This window comes from Buteo buteo, chromosome 21, assembly GCF_964188355.1.
Source record: "Buteo buteo chromosome 21, bButBut1.hap1.1, whole genome shotgun sequence".
In the NCBI taxonomy this organism is placed as follows: Eukaryota; Metazoa; Chordata; class Aves; order Accipitriformes; family Accipitridae; genus Buteo; species Buteo buteo.
The window spans coordinates 24592043-24611564 of NC_134191.1; the positions used below are offsets into that span (position 1 = coordinate 24592043).

General features: G+C 40.2%; 1 protein-coding gene across 3 annotated transcripts in view; it reads left to right on the forward strand.

Annotated features, from left to right (window-relative positions):
- FBLN2 (fibulin 2) overlaps positions 1 to 19227 on the forward strand; it is a 118058-nt gene extending 98831 nt beyond the window's left edge. For all 3 annotated transcript variants that reach the window (XM_075052570.1, XM_075052568.1, XM_075052569.1), the window contains exons 9-17: positions 2766 to 2900; positions 5015 to 5152; positions 5476 to 5619; positions 9222 to 9350; positions 9879 to 10004; positions 10654 to 10770; positions 11611 to 11739; positions 15950 to 16073; positions 17105 to 19227. In XM_075052570.1, the coding sequence (XP_074908671.1) occupies positions 2766 to 2900; positions 5015 to 5152; positions 5476 to 5619; positions 9222 to 9350; positions 9879 to 10004; positions 10654 to 10770; positions 11611 to 11739; positions 15950 to 16073; positions 17105 to 17462 (1400 nt within the window). In that variant the 3' untranslated portion in view covers positions 17463 to 19227. The remainder of the gene's footprint in view (positions 1 to 2765; positions 2901 to 5014; positions 5153 to 5475; positions 5620 to 9221; positions 9351 to 9878; positions 10005 to 10653; positions 10771 to 11610; positions 11740 to 15949; positions 16074 to 17104) is intronic.
- Positions 19228 to 19522: the final 295 nt, after the last annotated feature.

Below are 19522 nucleotides of genomic sequence, written 5' to 3' on the forward strand. Positions count from 1 at the left end.
AAGAGAGACAGGTTATGGGCCCTCGTGATTTTACGGGTAATCAACAGGGAGGAAAAAAGGAGAAAGAGACTGTCCTGCTTCATAAAACTGTACTCAGTCCTCACTCCCCTCTACCTTGTGCCATAATGGTAGAGCAAAATGATTCTAGGTACAGCCTGGGCTGAACAGAGCTGGTGCAGGTGCTTGTGAGCTGCCCCAGCAAAAACTGGGACCCTGTTCCCAAAGATGCACACTGTTTTGCAGTAGGCGTTGATAGTGACAGCAACGACGTGGACTGGTGGGAACTCATGAGAAAGATGCTGCAAGTCTTCTGAGATCTCATTTTGTGGCATGACCGTTTAGGAATTTGTTTAGAAAAATGAACAAAAGAGGGCAGGTCTGCTTAATAAAATGGAAAGGAAACTCTGGTGCCTGGCAACTGGCCTGATATCAGAGATAGAGATTCATGCCCTAACATTGGATAGGACAGAGGAGAGCCTTGCATACCGCATGGCTCATAGTTTAAGCCTTGCATCTCAGCCCAGGTCACATTCATTAGACTTTAGAGATTGTCAGTGTATCACTTGTGGACAAAACTTTCATTGAAAGCAAAAATTCTGCATGTAATCTTCCAGTTTCCATAATTTTAATTTCCTCAATGCATTCTGGCCACCTCTACTTATTTTCTCAAGTATTCAGAAATCTGAAAATTGAATCAAAAAATATAGACAAAACATGGAATTATATTAGATCTTTTTTCTCTGTGAAATCTTAACCTTTTTACCTGTTTACACCTGCTAATCAGGTGGAATACTTCCTGTGTTCTTTGGGTAGTATTTCAGACAAACATGCTTTCCTCCTAGTGGCTCTTTTGATATCATACTGAACTGACTTAAGTTCATATGATGCAGTGTAGTGCTGACAGTTTGTTTATATGAGAAGGCTTTTTGTGGTTTGCAAGAAAAGATAATCTCAGATCTGTTGTATAGCCTCTTAAATCAGTAGAAAGTCTTGCACTGGTTTGGATGCTGTTAAGTGGCTCTCCATTGCCATTTTTCTCTAAAATTAAAAAAAAAGACCCTCAGTTTTATTTAAGAACTAAGTCTAGTTAGGTGGGAGGAGTCTGTCACAGCAGGTCATAGTCTTCTCCCAGCATGTGAGGGTTTTTTTGGTGTTTTTTTTTGGTTGTTGTTGTTGGTTTTGTTTTTTTTCCAAGGCCACTTATGATAATATTGCTGCTTACACTTCAAGCTCATGTGTAGAAAATGGGAAACTGTAGGAGCATTAGGAGGACATAACCCTGCAAAACTTTGGGGTAGGCAATTACCTGCCAAACAGTGGAAGTACACAAACATAAAGTGGGACAGGCAGAAAGATATCCAGCTAACAGTAGTGACCTCGCTGTGGATTAATCAGCTGGCTTTGGAAAGCAAGTACACAGCATGTGAAGAATAGCAATGGCAAACAAAAAGAAAACACAAGTAAATGAAAAGTGAAATGGCACCAAGCTAACATACCGGTCTTGCAAATCTCAGTGCACATCACCAGTTAGCTGACTTCAGCAGGAAGGGAAATTTCTTGGTGCTCGTCTTCATCTGTTTAGTAGAAAACAATATGATACATTTTCGAAGACAAAAGGCTTTTAAAATGCCCTGTCCTGTTTTCATGCTCCACAAGGGGAAGTAATATATTTGATGTTGTACTTATCTGAGAGTGAGGTTCCATAGCCAAAATGAAAATCTGATTTAAACGATACTTGCTTTATTGTGTAGTATGAAAACAGCTTCATGTACAGAAAGGCTGGATGATTGGTAATAGTTATGGTCATATTTGGCTTTTGTTAGCTCTAGAAATACTTCTTAGCTTTATATAGAACTGTGAATGTGTAAGATTTTGTGGAGAATGGCAAAAAAGTTTCTTTTCCCATCTCTACCCCTTTATGTTGCTTGTAAGTGTTTGCTTATCACGGTATTCCTAGCTTTCATTATTAAAATAAGCAAAACCTGAATTTGAGATTATTTCATCCAAGCCTATCAAAACATATAATTTTAAAGGTGTGGCATATTCCTTTTCGATTTGTGTCTTACATTCCATGATCTGGTATTTAAGTGATTCTTTTAAAAGAACTTTTCTGCTATTCCACCTGCTGAAATCAAATCTCTTTAAATACAAATTTACAAACTTGATTGAGCCTTTAGGATTGCTCTCTCCATGTTTTCTCATGTATCCAGTTCTAATGACGCATTCCTTAGGAAGTAAGTATGTTACATGATTCCACCTGCAGCGAGGCAGGCAGTTTCAGTACCTATCTCTTGCAGTAGTTCCACACCAGCAGCTCCTGTCTACCTGGCATGAAGCAGCAGGACTGATACACAGCCTGAGCTATGAAAACCTGGTAATGAGCAATAGGCATTAATCACTTTCTCAATCAGCTGTTCAGGAGGTTTCTATCCAGTGAATCTGAAGCTGATTATCAGTCCTCTGTGCCCACCTTGTATTTAATGAGTTCTGTCCATCCCTCGTCCTCAATGCCTGCACCATCCACTGCACATTTGGGAAGAGGGGAGGAGAGGAAATGTCCCTGTGATTTGTGTCTTGAGTTACTCTGTGTTAACAAAAGATCCTGGAATAAAACATCTTTCATCCAAACGCTGTAGCAAAGTCTATATTGACTATCTTTTGGAAGAAACGGTTTCACTTGAGCTTTTGACTCCTTCCAAAAGAACAGGAAGGGGCAGATGACTTGATAAATATGTGGCACTGAGTTGTTTAACTATTTCTTGTAGACATTAATGAATGTGTAACAGATACACACACCTGCCAGCGGAGAGAGCACTGTGTCAACACGATGGGATCATTCAAATGTCTCCAGGAATTGAGCTGTCAGCCAGGTTATGAACTTAAGGATGGAGAATGTGTTGGTAAGACAAGTGGTTTTCAGCTGATGCAGTTGCTGTTACCAAAAAGGAAAGGGAAGGGATTGCAAAGCATTTTATTGTTGCTGGTCTGTGATATCAAGATTATAACTAAAAAAAGGTGATCATCATGGAAATGTTTGGCTTCATAAGCCCCTTCTGTACATTCATTTATTTGAAATACTTTCTAATGATAGCTATAAATAATTTGGAAAATGCATGAAACCTTATGAACTAGGATTTACCCTGTTTTTAAGGGGTTAGAGAGAGATCTGATGGAGAAACTCCTATTATGCTCCTCTGGGTACCTCTGCTTTTCTCTGAAGGGGCTGATAGATACTGTTTGCTGTTGAATACTGAATGGATCATGGGGCTTACTCAGTCCAGTCCTTCCTGTGTCTAGGAGGTCTGTCTGCATTTATTTACATGTGGAATGGTCATGGGGTTAAGAAGATATTCTTCATCTCGTCCTTCTTGGTCTGTATAGAGGTCTAATGGAGAAGGTAATGTCAGTAGTCATAGCATAGCAGAAGTTGCTCTGCAGCACTGGAGCATGCAAGAGACACATGTGCCCTGCCTTCCAGGGCATAAGTCAGTGTTATTTACTCCTAGATTTTTTTATACAAAGAGTTTCCTGACAGCTGGAGTAAGAGATGCCTAAGGAAAGAACTTAGCTCTTGACATATGAGGTTATAAAATAGAAATTATCAGAAATCTCACTTTATATACAGCTGTCATAAGTAAACCTTGGTTTACTTGAAGAGGCTGTTTGTGAACATCTTGTTCTGTTGTCTGATTCTTCTATAGCACTTCTAACATTTATTGCTAATCTAAATTGCTTTCTAGTCTTAAAGTTAGATTATAACAGGTTATAAAATTTATGAATTGTTTCAAAGTAGCCTTTAAATTAATGACTTATAAGAAAGACTAGAATTCCAGAACTACTCTGGAAATTGCCTGCAGATAACTGTTGAATTTGCAGAGGCCTATGAAATACTGAATTCCACATTTTTTATTTCTCTTAGTCAATAAATATGGTTGGAAGACCATATAGTACCTTCTGGGAGACTGGTGATGTTCCCTCGTGACCTTAACGTTTAACTGAGGAGTTAGGGTAGAACGAGAAGCGCCAGCAGTTCTTCCTGGAGGGGGAACCCCTCAACTGTGGAGTTTGCTCCATTTATCTTTATCTTCTAGTAAAGGTGTTCATCATAGGAAGTGTCCTCAGGAACCAATGCATGTTAAAGCAGCATTTGAAAATATTCACAGGAACTGAATTTCAAACTGAATTCTGTTCCTAGGTGGGGTTTCTTCAACTGGAAAATGGAAGCAATGCCACTCTACCAGCTGATCCATGCAGTTACTCAACACAGACCAGTTGAGTGTAAATTTATAAGTTTGAAACTTGCAGGAAGTGTTTTCAATGTGCCTAGAAAGCAAGCATTAAGTTGGTGAACATAATTTGAGAAATAATTTCATATAAATAATAAAAATTGAGAAAGCTGTGTTGAGCTCGGCTGCAGAGTAAGAAAAAAAAGCTGCATTTGTTACTAATATTACTACCTCTCATTCAGATTTTTTTCAGAATAGTTTTCAGAGTTGGATAAGTGTTTGTTTTGTGTACATAAGTACATATATATACACACATGTGCCAGTGTACACAGTGAAATCCCAGCCCTGTTCAAATGAGGTGCCCTATTAGTATCAAATTCAGTGGAGGTAGGTTTCTATGTAGAATTCCTGAGGTATATAAGGAATAAGAGACCATTTTGCTTTTGAAAGAGTGTGATACGCATTTTATTATGTGTACCTTACTCCTAGTCTTAATTTGGGTCTAGGATTTTAAAACTGCAGATGTTTCAGTATTTGCGGTTTACAAGAGATGCTGTGAACAAGGCAGTAAGGACCTGAAATCAAATTTTCTGCAGGACCCGACAAATTCTGAAGCCTGTGCTGAAGAGGTTGTCCAAGAGCAAACCTCAGATTTCCCATAAGCAATGTTGGGTGTCTGGCTTAAATAATGCTTCCTAACTTCCTTTCTGAGAAGTTAACTAGTGATGAAGACTACTGAAAATTACAGCTTAACTAGTCACAATTTGGTGTTTTGATCTGATTAACAGATATTGATGAATGTGAGAGAGGAACTCATAGTTGTAAAGTAAACTTCGTTTGTCAGAATACAGAAGGATCATTCTACTGTGAGTCAAAGCAACGCTGCATGGATGGATTTTTACAAGACCCTGAGGGAAACTGTGTTGGTAAGCGTGACCAGCAATATGTTTGTAATATGTGCAGCAGCACTGGCCAACTCCTGTTTCTTTTAGCCTGTCCAAGCGGTGTATATTGACCACATGTAGTTTTCCTCAAATCCTGCTGTGAATTTAATTTAAACATTGCTGTCCTTTTTAAAATATGCATGCTCGCATATTGAATTTGAAAGTGTTACCACAGCAGACCTTCATCAGCCTTATCTTTGCAGCACAATAAATTGAAATGAAGGAAAAGAAGTGACAGCTGAAAGAAAACAGACCGGAAAGGTTAAATAGCTTCTCTCACTGTTCTAATTCATTTTCTTCACCAGATATTAATGAATGCACGTCTCTCCCTGAGCCATGTAAACCAGGATTCAACTGCATCAATACTGTTGGGTCTTACACCTGCCAAAGGAACATGCTGACATGCAGCAGAGGCTACCACTCCAATGAGGAGGGAACCCGATGCATCGGTAAGGTCTGACTCCAGTGTCTGGTCAGGTGCCCTCTCAGAGGAGAGAGTACATTACGGTTCTAAAAAGTAGTTTTGAGTTACCTTCAGATTCCTAAATTTATTTGAGAAATGGGAATTTGCTGTATGCATTTGCTGTCTGAGCAGCTCAATGATTTGTTTGCTCTACAGGCTGCTGCACCGATGTCTGACTGCTGCCTGGAGTTCCTCTGGGTGTGCTGGGTGACATTGGTTTTGACTGCATATGAGATTTACTGGCTTCCATTCTATAGTGATTTAGTTACTTTTTAACCTCATGCTGTCAGTCAAAACCATGATCCTTTGCTATTTTTTACAGTATCTTACTGTAAGTGATTTGATCTGAAGCCATGGGATGCAGCAAATGAGAACCACTGAGTTTGTGGACTTAACGAGAGTAGTACTAAGTGGATGTTCTTTGTAGTGCTATGAATGGTGTTCCCTATTTACATCCAGTTGTGTGTACATTTAGGATAAATTCTTACTTTCTTAGTGAAAAGAATGTTGAAATATTCATACAGGCTGGCATGCAGCTTGATACTGATTTGTATTTGTTCCAATGTGTTTATGGAGTTACTGACTCAGAATAGCAATTTCATCTCTTATTAGCATTTGTTCTGTAAATGAGCACACTAGGCACAAATGGATTGAAAGCTTGGACCTTGGTGCCCAAGGCAAGGCTGGCTGTGTACTTTTTGAATTCCCTGTATTCTGTATGACATGAAATAGGAAATTATACAATGGCAGGAGAAAAAAAAAGACAAATCAGTATTTTGGTTAGTGATGATATCATAATAATTCCTACTTATGTTCCCTTTGAATAAAAGGAAGGATGAAAAAATAAACAAAATATGCTTTTGTGATGCTGCAGGTGGGTGGAAGCTGTGTTGGTCACGACTAGCAACTTGTAGTGGAAAATAGCAGTATAGCTAAAAGATCCCATTCCTGCGTAAATATCAGCATTCTCCTTTTTGCTTTTTGTTACACTGTATTTCCCTTCATGATTTTACCCCCAGGACTATCCAGACTATGCTTGGCCAGTGAGAAGGTGGGGAAGATTTGGAAGTAGCAGAAGACAGGGACAGTTTATGTCTGTAACTGAGGAAACTGAGAAAGCTTCCTAATACAGCTCTAGGTGGTTGTGTTTTGTAAATTTGGGGCAAAGTAGTGCGGTCTCACTTGCTGTCCTATTACATAGCAGCCTGAAATATTTCATTTGTTACAAAGGGAAGGTCCAAAAGTCCTGTCTCAGTTGCTGTAAAGACACAGTTCCTCAGCTGGTTTCGATCAGTCCTGTTTCAGCAAAGTCAGCTGGGCTAGGTACGTTTGCACCACCTGAAATGTGGTGACCCTGAAATTTGTTTTTAGGGTTACCACCATGCCAACATCTCCATGAACACCATTTTTTTCACAAGTCAGCAGTCATCATTGAGCAGCTCAGAAGTCCTGGCTGTAGTGCTAACAGCCTTTGTTTTCAAGCCCTGCTAATGGCTAGGGCAAATTATATGCCTAAATTTCAAACTGATAGTTTATAGAAAGAATCCAGCTTTTTTCCCCAGTTGTTCCTAAAAAAGAGCGACTGTGTGTAAATATGTGATAGAGGAGGAAATTGACATTATTCATACAGCATTTATATCTTTAAAGCATGATGAGATAACACAATGCGCTGTAATTACTGATGATACTTTACTTTATGTGACTGACAGTGCTTTTAGGGAGCAGGTATAAAGAAGCTCCTCTAGTCTGAATTTGGGAAAACAAATGTTTAATGTTAATTGGTGATTTCTCTGTCTTTGCTGTGTGCACTCTGTCTCTGCAGTCTACATCTTTTGCTATTTTTTTGGTTTGGCTTTCTTTAAGTAGGCAGAGAGCATGGAGAAGAAAAAAGAAAAGCATATGGTCCTAATTTCCTCTCTCTATGATAAAGACTAGTTTCTTTAAGGCATTACAATAGCTAATTAGATTCCTGATTCAGATTTATTCACAGTAATAAATACATCATCTGCACATGTTTCTCCAGCAGAACTACTCTTGTATGGTCATATTCTCTGTTTAGAGGATTCATCTCTTTAAAATGTTCATGTTTTCTGGTTTAGTAAATTAGTTACTAAAAACTACCTCTTACACTTAACTGAAAACCACTGTAACTATTGTGAAATACAGCACACTTCTGATGATGTAATGACCTCAAACTAATTAAAGTCTGAGCACAATGGAATATACTATTTTGGACAAACCAATGAAATTAGTTAATTCATTACAAATAAAACTGCTACTTCACAAATTTGTATCTGCATTAGAAACTTCCTTGTTTTGATGCTACCTCTGATCTTAAAAGAAAATGAGGAGACAGTGTTTCAGCAGAAATCTATGAGCCCATCAGGAATTCTTTGCTTGGCGAGTGGCATTCCTTGCCATCCCTAACCCCGGTGCCAGCAGGGACTGTGTAGGTGGGAATCTGTGCTGAAATACTGAACAACGTCTTTGTTAACATCTTTTATCGTGGTTGATATAATCCACTTTTCCAAATCCAAGTTTCTGTGATAAGTAACCTGCTCTCACTTCCCTATCATTTTCGCAGCAAGTGACTGCTTTTCAGAGCACTCTCCAAGGCTGTTGTTTGATGGAGAACTGCCCAGGAACCGTCTGAAATGAAATAGTGCTCAAATTTATGACTTCAAATAGGGTAGTATGGAGAACCTCCAGCCTTAGACTACCCTCTTAATTAATATTACAGGAACAGGGATTTGGGTGGTAAAAGTAGCTGAAGATGTGAATAATAGGAAGGAAGCAGGATCTGATGGCTTAAGAAATGGCAGAACTCGGAATACTTGAAGAAATACAAGTTTCTGAGGGTTAATCAGACTTTTTGATGATGCTTCTCACAGATGGTAACAGGGATTTCTTAGATACTGATGAGCTATTTAGTCATGTTACAAGTCTTGTAAATCAGTGTGTATTGAAAAATCTCATCTTCATCTGAGGCTTTTTAAAATGAGATTGGAAGTGATGCATGTGAGTGGAGAAGCAACTAATTTGTTGGTATTGGATTTTGGATGAGAGACCATGAGGAACATCAAAATGTGAATTGATTGAGAAAAGAAAAATCAACATTGGGAAAGAGCAAAAGGTAGACAGCAGAAGCAAGACTGAAAGGGCAACTGGAGATGAAAATAGCAATTGCTTTAATTGAAGGGATGAACAGAATTTCTGGCTAGTTCTTGTTTTGTTTTAAATGGCTTGCTGTGACTCACGTAGTAGCAGAATATCAGAATAGGGTGTTTAAATGTCATGGTTTGATCAGAATCAAAATGTGTTTACATTGAAATGCAGAATATGCTGGGAAAGCTTCATTGCCATTACCGTTTTCATTTTTAAGATAATGTATTGCTTTTCAAAAGTTTGACTTAGAGATATGTAAAGCTGACTCTGAGCAGAGCACAGTGGGAAAAGCTGATATTCTTTGTTCTGTCCAGAGGACAATCCTAACAGTTTCTATTCCTGTTATTTAATTTTTTTTTCTCTTCATAAACATTGATTTTCAGCAAACTATATTTCACCTAATTGCTTTGTCTGGTTCTGCAGATGTGGATGAATGTCAAGCTGGTGTACACCGTTGTGGCGAAGGGCAGATTTGTCATAATCTTCCTGGGGCTTATCGCTGTGACTGCAAGATGGGGTATCAGTACGATGCATTCAGCAGAAGCTGCATTGGTATGTAAGGCACAAGATGAGATGAAATGACTGATTGATTGAGCCTTGGACCTCAAGGCAGTATTTAGCACCATTGTGGTGTGCAGTTATTAGTTCTGCAATGCAGTGCCTCAAAAGATAATGGAATGCCTCCAAAGCAGCCGTCGTTCGGTGTGACTGGCCATTTAGAGCTCTGCCACTCCATGCTGTGATTTCAGACCAGGTACCCTTGGTTTGGTTTAGCTGCAATTTATCAATTAAAGTCATCTGCGAAGTACTTTCCTATGGGTTATGCTTCTGCTGCTGTAGAAATTTATCTGTCTGACAATTTCACAAGTTTCTTCATAAGATACTATGTATGATACAGCATTTTGTATTTTATCACTACTGTACACCAATTAGAGTGCAAAGTCAGACAGCATAAAACCTAAGGTTGCAGCATTTCATGCTCTGCAAATCAGTCTCTGACACCTTTTAAAATATCCTCCTGCATCCTGCTTGATGCTTTTGTTTCTAAGTTGATTGTATATTTGCTTGTTATGCTGGCAGATATAAATGAGTGCTGGAATTACCCTGGACGCTTGTGTCAGCACACGTGTGAGAACACCCCTGGGTCCTACCATTGCACTTGTTCTTCTGGTTTCCGCTTGTCTTACGATGGGAAGCATTGTGAAGGTACCAGACATTTTTTCTGTGAAGAAGAAACTGCAGTGTGCATTAAGGGACTTTAGAGAAGGAGTTGAGGTGAAATATAAATACAGAAAACCCATGATTTATGTGTGCTCAAATTTGCAGGTATTCACCTGAACACTCAAACTGTCAAATGAGAGCTGACAAGTTTCTCCTCTTTCTTCCTTTCCCTCACATACTTTTTCCTTTCCTTCCAGATGAGAGAAAAGGAGAACATAACAAAATTAGAACAGGAGACTTTTCATTCAAATTTTAATAAAGATGAAACTTGGTGGTGACAAAACTTGAAAAAAATTATTTTGAATTAAATGGAAATTGTTTAAGTTCTCTGTGATCTTTTTAAGGCAATGATCACATATTTTTAATAATCCGTAATATATAAGGTCTGAAACAGGTATTTGTATGTGTATGTGTTTTCATTGGCATATATAGAAATGAAATTCAGGTGCAACAGACATCCTCACACTTCTTGGCATTCTGCCTAGGGAGCAGAACCATCTTCTTGGGACAATTTAGTCCATTCTTATTCACTCTGACTTGAAGAATGTGGTAGCTGTTCTCAGGGGCAAGAAATAGTGGAAGATACTGTTCTGAGCCACTGTGGCAATGTCTGTGGGTTTGTTTTTCGATACAGATGTGAATGAATGCGATACTAGTCCCTGCAGCCAGGAGTGTGCCAATGTTTATGGTTCCTATCAGTGTTACTGCAGGCAAGGTTTCCAGCTAGCAGAAGATGGACATTCTTGTAAAGGTAAGGCTGCTGCTTTGTCAGCTCAAGGTAAATATGTGTATACTCTTTAACGGTCAGGGCTGTCTAACTCTCTAACAGTAAGTGCTGTCTAACTCTCAGCAGCACCTAATGCTGCAGGTGATACATAAGGGTGGTTGCAAGTTAACCCTGCTGCAGAAGCTGCAGAAGGTAACTGCAGCTATTGGAAAATGCAGTTCGTTTTCATGCCTCCTACCTGGCGCTGGAATACACTTGTGTGACTGCAGAACTGGTTAGGTTATTGTTTCATGGGGCTAGAGCTTATGATTGAAGAAATTAGAAGGGAAGATACGTTTACCTCTATTGTATCAATTAAAGCTTCCACTCAGCCACAGTTGAGTGAAGGCTTGCTCTTCTGCTCATGGTGGGTGAATGAGGAGTAGAGTGATCAGAATGGAGAAGGGAAGGGTTTTGCCTCTTTTCTTGAAGTTACCAATACTGATATATTGGAGAGTCTCTATTTAAGAAACGGTGAAGAAACCCACATTCTTCCGAGCACAAGGAAGCCCTCAAAGCAATCCTAGAAGAATTACAGAGGTACCAGAGAGAGTTTTTCCAACTCAGATGTGCCCTAGACTTGTTGCTCTTTTCCATGAGTCCCAGCTACTTGCAACCAGCATGTTTGGAAGCATTCTTGTGTTCAGCATTTCAGAAAGCACCACCAACAGTCCTAGAGCAATGTCAAACTTTCATGGTTGCATTCTCATTTAAAAATATACTATAAATGCGTCAGATAAGAATCTCTTTGTGTTCTACAAGCTTCCCTTTTCAGATTTCTGTTATTCTTTTTTTCATATGTTTGTAATTTTGTTTTTTTCCCAGATATTGATGAGTGCACCCAGAGTGCAGGCATTCTTTGTACTTTCCGCTGCGTGAATGTTCCTGGTAGTTATCAGTGTGCTTGTCCTGAGCAGGGATATACCATGGCAGCAAATGGAAGAACCTGTCGAGGTAATGAGGAGTTTAGGAACTGAAAGGATTATCTCATGAAGCTTTAATCCTTGGAATGATCTAAGATATTATGGTTATTCAATCAAGTCTCCGTGTTTTATATTAGCCACTGTTAAAAAGCCAGTATTTGACAAAGTTGCCAAATACCGTTATCTGCAATATCAACTTTTTCCCGTGTTAGAAGAAAGTACTGTGGCAACTCAGCTGTCAATGTGAGCTAATTGTTTAAATGAGTTCCTGAGGGACCCCACTTCATCATTCAAATTGGGGCACTTGATTACTTGCATGAGCTGTATGTGCACCTTGGCACAGCAGTAAGTGATCTGTTTTTTTAGAGGTGCCAGATGTAGAAATCTGTGGCTTCATTACGAGTTGCAGTTTCCTGCCCCAGAAAACTGGGAGAGTGGATGTAGGAGCTGCAGTGGGAACTTAGACAACCAGAAGTCTGCCACCTAAGCTTAATTATGTTGGCGTTAGTAAATGTTAGTGTAAATGACATGTATCTTCCACCTCCCCCCTGCCCCCCCTGCCTCTTTTCTCCAGAATCATAGAAATGTCTTCTTGGTGTCTGGTGTTTTTCATCTGGTGCGCAGCTGTCTGTTTTTGAAGTAAAAATCCCCCATTTCCAAAGGATGCACTGACTGTGTAATGATGATTGAAGATCTGATTACCTTTATGTACTCTACATGCATTCCTGCAGTCGGTTACACTAACTACCAGGCATTTCCTGCTCTTAGTTTTTAAGGAAACCTTCACATAACTTTTGGTTATGTATCTCCTATGCTTAAATTCTCTTCTCAGCGGTAACGACAGTGAATTTACACTGTGTAAATCATGAACAACATGAGCATACTTGATCCTGACTTTGAAGCAGAGAAATGGACTAAATGACAAAACCTTTTGAAAAGATTTTAAAAGATTTTTTGGATGTATTTTTAAGTATGGATGCAGTTATATCCATGTGCATTTAAATTCGTACATAAAAGTCACCTTTAGAAAACTGCAGCTAAAACTCTCCTCAGGCTTTGGTTTTTGTTTTTGTTTTTCCTGCTAACTATGAGTGCTGGCATGTTAGTTGCCACCTCTGCCAGCAGTGAGATTTGAGCTGAGGACGTTAATAGCGTGAGTCACCGCGTTAATCGGCCAGCACAGCTCTCCCGAGCTGGAGGCACCTGGCGTGCTCCAGGCGCTGGAGGAAAAAGCTTTGCCCCACAGACCTATGGATCGCACTTGCATTGTTTGTGTGGTGTGAAATCCTCTCTGCGCGCTCACCCTGTGCGGTGAGGCTTCCTCTTGTACAGACTAGACCTGCTAAGCGAGCTGTATGGCAACACTTGGAAGAGCTTTTCGAAGTATCTATGCCGCCTGGTACGTGCACCCGCCTTCGAAGGCGAAGTTGGTCTGCTCGCAAAACTTAGCGCACGTGCGGCAGCTCTGTGCATGGCTGGGTGAGCTGGCATTTAGTCAGGCGCTGGAAGTAACCCCCGGGTATGTGCCCTTTTTTTGAGCTCTGAAAGTTTGTAGTTACAAGTTTGGGCAGGCTTATATATTGACATCTCTCTGAAAACGTGGTCAGAGAAACTGAATTGATGTCAGCTGCGCTAAACTCAAGACAAATATATTGGTTTCCACCAGCTAAAGACCTGGCTCCAGTTGCTTGTCATCTGACCAGTTCTTAAGAGTTACTGGTGGTATGTTCTTTGTACCTTTTTTTTTCCAAACAGATGAGTTGTATCTCGTGTAATAGCATCTCAACATATGGATCTTTTTGGAGAAACTGCCTATGGTATTTTGCAGCCCATCCAAACTGGTGAAGTGAGTGCTTTCATGACAATGATTGCAATATGGAAGAAATTTTCTTTTCACCTAGGGGCACTTCTGAGAATCAGCAAGGGATTTAATTTACTTTGATTGTCTCCTACTTCCTATTGTATACTTTTCTTTGCAAGACTTTTAAACAAGTCAGTTCAATGTATGAGATCAGTGCACATCCCAGGGGAACAGAAGGAGCAGGAGGTTATAGTTTTCCTCTAAGAGTCTCTCTCCTCTGTGACAATTGGCAGAACTGCAGAGCCCTACACAGTCCACATGGTTTGTCTGTTAGCATTTATTTCATTTTAAAGCCTCCGTGCGTTGTCTAGACATTTGGGAGTACACAATGTGACTGTGAGATCTTTGCCAATATTTTCTGCTCAAGCTGGATCCTTGTTATTGCATCTGGTTTTCAGCATTTTAAGGTCCGTGGCTTGGGCTTGTGCATATGTATTATTTAGGTAACCACGTTTATGCCCTAGGCCATAATGAGTCTTTGAGCTTTAAATGTTCTTTTCTGTCTTCTGTAACATTACTTCTCATTATGGGGAGATATTTATATTTAACTTAAATTTTCAAAAATGTGTGCCTTGTCCTAAAGTGTTGTTCTTAAGTTCCCATATTTCATCACAGTCTGGGGGACCTTATATCTCCTGGATCATGCAGCTGTACAGCAGTGGTTACTTTGCTTTGTATTTGTCCCCTGCTTTAATCCAGAGCAACCTTCATGCATAGATAAGTTCTTCTGCTGACATAGCCCAGCTTTCTCAATTCTCAGAAAGTCAGTGAGAAGGTCCTGTTGGCTTTTAACATGGGTTGGTTACATTCTGAAGGGATTTGTTTATTCCTGAGGGATAGCTTTTGTCAAAACAGGCTGTGAATGGCTAATATGTGGGCAGACATAGGGTGTCCCTTCATCCATTCATTACGTGTGTTTGCTCTGCAGAGGGGAAGGCCCCTCAGCAGACTGAGTGATGGGGGAATGTTTGTTTGCTCGGGATATGTGGACATTTTACAGCCTTGTCCGTGAAGAAGGAGCCATCGTAATCACACACGTTATGCAGCGTATGAGCGGTTTATCGCAGTGGCCACCTTTCAAGGGCTGTCCCTCGTACTCCAGTGCTTGCATGCAGTGTCTACACCACGCACAAGTCTGTGCACGTGCTCTGCTGTTTGAAACTGGTTAGATGCTTCCCCCAGCTATTGAGCTTATCATGTGTGCACTGTGCTCACGTGCTGAACAGCATAGGAGCACCACGCTTGTTTAAAAACACCTCGCATGACACAGGCAAGCTCTAAGCATGAAACTGTGGTTCAGGGAGTACCAGTGACCTGTGAAGCTGTAAAAATTGGCCCATCACTATCAAGAAACTATTTAAAAACTATCTTCAGTCAGAACAGCTGGGGAAAGCTTACACAGCAGCTGCGAGGACAGACAGGTTGGCTGGTGTGAGAAGTTTAGGGTTCCATTGCCTTAGACTACTGCTATCTAGTTATTTTATTCTGTTTCCTTTCAGTCTAGTTTATAGTATTGCTTACAACACATCTCTGACATCTCAGGAGCAAGGGAGAATATGACAACACAGGTGATTCTGTGTAGATCTTCAGGTTTGGTTCGAACTAAACATGTTCATGTTTGGTTTTTATTGCAGCGGGAAGTGGCAAGACAGGAGGATCTTGGGGTGTGAAAACTTTTTTCCTTCTCATGTTTATTCTCCACAAAGTTAAACCCTGTGTTACATCAGGTGTGTTTGGAAGGAGAATAGCTAAGTTCACAGGGGTGTGCCAATGCTTGCAAAGTACAGGTAAAGAAACAAACTTCCCCCGCTGTAGGCAGCCAGCCCTGGCCATATGCTGGGTGGCTGCAACTGGCCACACTCTCTGCCAAGCAGGGGCAGAAGTATCAAACAACCTGGAAAGGATCACAAGCTGTAGGGAAGAGTGGGCTCCCTTGTTTATTGCACACACTGCCGAGTGGTAGTCATCTCTCATTAACTGATAATGTCAAGGAAGGAAAATTTTTCCGCAGAAGACACATGAATTTTAGCAGAATTGGAATCAACATGATTTACCCTGTCACTCCAAATGCCAGCAAGTGTCTGTGTGCAGAGAGATGAACCTGACACACCTCACCTGAACGTGCATTTCACAGCCCAGGTGTTTCCTGCAGGGTTCTCGCAGTCCTAGTCTGCAGGCAGCAGGCACGGGTGCTGAAGAGGTAACACACAGCAACTGAGTGGTGAAGACCAGAGCCCTCAGCTTGCAGAGCCAAACCCACAGACTCCTCTTGCTTCTCATGCACACAGAGAGTCCCATAAGCATATTACAGCCCGTGAATTGTGATTACTTCTTATTTTTGAACTTAGCATGTCTTTTGCCTTGTGTTTCTTCTTGTTAGATATCGATGAATGTGCAATAGGAACCCATAACTGTTCAGCTGCAGAGACTTGCTATAACATCCAGGGCAGCTTCCGCTGCCTGTCCTTCGAGTGCCCTTCCAACTACAGAAAAGTATCTGACATGTAAGTATTGCCATTGCAACAAAGCCAGCAGCCCAGTCCAGTGGCTGTGGATGTTACGTAGTGCTTTAGTTTGTGGCTGGGTCTAAGTGCTCAGAGCTCTAAGAAGATGCTTCAGCACCTGGAGCACATAGAGTTTCCCCATATAGAGTTTCTGTCTGGTTTTGCCTCTTCCATCTTCCAAGCCCTAAAGCCCCCATTTGTCCTCCAACTGCTGCTCTAACAGCAGTCATCAGAGCTTGCAGCTCTACAAGGGCTCTGTTTATAATTAAGTTTTAAAAAAAATAAGATCTTCTATGCTGCTTATATCATTGCAGTAGCTGCCAGGCTGCTCAGTGCACCACTTTTACAGTGGTTTGGGGGCTCCCTGTTTAATATTCAGATTGCAGTTCCTCAGAGAGTGTTGAAATGTTGCAGGGGAGCAGGATAATGAGCTTGCCAGGCTACAGGATTCTGGGAATGGCACACCCCCACAGCTTCCAGCTCCTCAGCAGCTGTGGCTCAGGAGCCCCAAAATCTCCCGAGCCATTTCCTGCCTCGATGGCTGCCAGTGCTTTGGGAAGCCATATTTAGCTGCTTATGACTTAAAACGTACTTTTCCTTTTTTATAGAATTAAGCAGCTCTGCAAGTTGAGGAGCTTGTTTCCCATTCCCATGTTTTAGCTACCTTTTAAAGTGTTTTTGTTCTTATTTTCTTGGAGCGCTGTCCCAGGCTTGTGCTGTCAGTGATGAATCACAGACTCCTCTTCCAAGTTCTGTGCTGCTTGCAGCATGACTCTGGCTCTTTCCTCGTTGTGGAGCTTCCCAATACAGCTCCCCATGCCCATGATCTTTTTCTTACGCTTTTGTACGCTGACAATTACATCATTTACAAATGCTTTATGGGCACTGTAAAAGCAGAACAAGGAGCTGGTAATTACACAGCTGAAGTTTGGGACTCCTGTTTGTCTAATAGTTTTGCAATACTCTGAAATACATATATTTTTACCTGCTGTTACATGGACACTGATTGTGCTTCATTTCTTATCTCTTAGGAGGTGTGAACGAATCAGTTGTTTTAATTATCTGGACTGCCAAAATACCCCGGTGCGCATTACCTATTACCAGCTGAACTTCCAAACCAATATCGTGGTCCCAGCTCATATTTTCCGTATTGGACCATCGCCTGCCTATGCTGGAGACAACATTATCCTTACTATCAACAAGGGAAATGAAGAAAACTACTTCAGCACTCGAAGGCTGAACTCGTACACGGGCATTGTCTATCTTCAGCGACAAGTGAAAGAGCCTAAAGACTTTTTGTTAGATGTTGAAATGAAACTATGGCGTCAGGGAACATACACTACTTTTCTTGCCAAAATTTACATTTTCATCACAGCTCATGCGTACTGAAGCATGTATTGACATTGGATTTTATTGGTGCTATGCTCTTTAACTGTTCTACCAAAGCTTAATACTGTTGAACTGGCATTTAACGTATCTAGCCTTTATATTATTTTTCTGTCATTGCTTTAAACTTTTTTATTGGTTGTGTAAATTAAGTTAATTTTTATCTTTTTGTTTTGTTTTCTTATGCAATTCTTTACATCATCATTTGACAATGAACGCAGGAAGGGTTAGAAAGGCAATACATACATTGTGTTAAATGCTGGAATATTTTCTTAGAAATTATTTTTAGGTTTAGTCACATCTGCAGGGTATTGCACTAGAGAGGAAAGATGTTCACTTGGGAGTATTGGTTTTTGCCACTAAGGGAAAAAACCTTGAGCAATTTCTCTTTATTACACAAACTTATGGTTTGGCTCAGCCACTGACTTCACTGAGGTTTCTCTGTGTTGAGATGCTGTGTCGAAGGCCGTATGTGTACACTGACGATTAGCTCGCCTCATATTACCGGTTTATTTTCCTCCTTCCAACTTGCATAATATGTTGCCTAAAAATATATATGAATAAAAGAAAACTCCACCAGTGAAAAAGCCTATGAATGAGTCTTGCTTTAGTAGGACTACTCATATGCTAAATATGTGCAAGACCAAGGCCTTAAGAGAATGTCATGCTTTAGGGTAAAAGCTCACATTGCCATTTTTAGTAGTTTTCTTCATAGGTGCTGGGATTCCTCTCTACACAGACTCTTTCTATTTAGGTAACTATACATACAGATTAGATGCTTTATAATTCTTAATGGAATGTCCGAGAGGAAACATGGAAATAATGAAATAATCAATTATTTTAAAGCCCAAGGTGTGCCACTGAGGAATCACTTGCAATTTTAAATAAACAAAAAGGGCAGTTGCTTCTCTTCAGGAAGATTACTTCAGTTGCGTTACTAAATGGCGCAGAGGAAAATGCTAGTTAAATTGGCGGTTTGTATTATGCCATTTAGAAAATAGCGCAACCAAAGTTTTGAGCTAGATTTCCTCTAGTTCTACAGGAAATTGGATGAGGTCCAAATTTGAAGGCCAGATGTGGCAAAGCATAGTATAATCGAAGTATTTGTCAGAATTTAGAAATGAGTATCAGAACTTCTTTATGGCTGTTTTCTTTTTTTTTTTTTCCTCAAAAAAACCCCCAAAAAGCTCCAGTGTTGGAATTTTCTGAGCTTCCTTTGTTCCAGCTATAATTATTCTGCAAAATGTTTTAAAGGAAAAACATAGCTATGATGTATTGATGTTTACTACACTGCAGTTTAATAATCACAGAATCATAGAATACCAGGTTGGAAGGGACCTCAAGGATCATCTGGCCCAGTGTTTCTTGGCAAAATAATAATCTGTTCTTTTCTGTAGTTGATCTTATTTTGACCAGTGTGTACACACAAAAAAAATGGAGAAATCAAATCTTATGGCTTTTTATGCCATAATCAATAATTTTATTATTCTGTAAAATACTTGTTTGAACTGTATCTTAAAATCTTGTAAACACCACCTATATGGTGAGAGGGCAGATGTTCCGTATTGACTATATCCCAAGGCCAATTTCTACCACTTCAAGTCACTTCTTTAATTTGGAATCTCTTATTGATAATAAAGTGCAAATCTTTCTGTATCTGATATCATAAAGACCCATTACCAGGGAAAAATTATGGCTATTACCCAGCTGTGAAATATGGGATATCTGTGAGCTTGCATACATCAAGCTTTTCTTTGGTTTTCTATAAAAATCATTTTGTAAAAGTGATCTTCTTCCATCCATCTTTTGTTTTCCATAGTTAACAGTTTCATAAGCATTTAGCAGGGAAGTGCCAACAGAGAAACGCATGTTTATGCAATTTGTCATTTCAGTTAATGCATATCTTACAGCTACAGGCCTGGCAAGATGAAGAGGCAGCCGCAGCAACGAGTAGGAGAGCCCTTCAGATCCATTATGCAGGATACATGTTAAGTGGCGATACATTTCTTCATGCCCCAATGGGGCACATCAAGAGTCACCGAAACCCAGAGTTTTCCATCAGC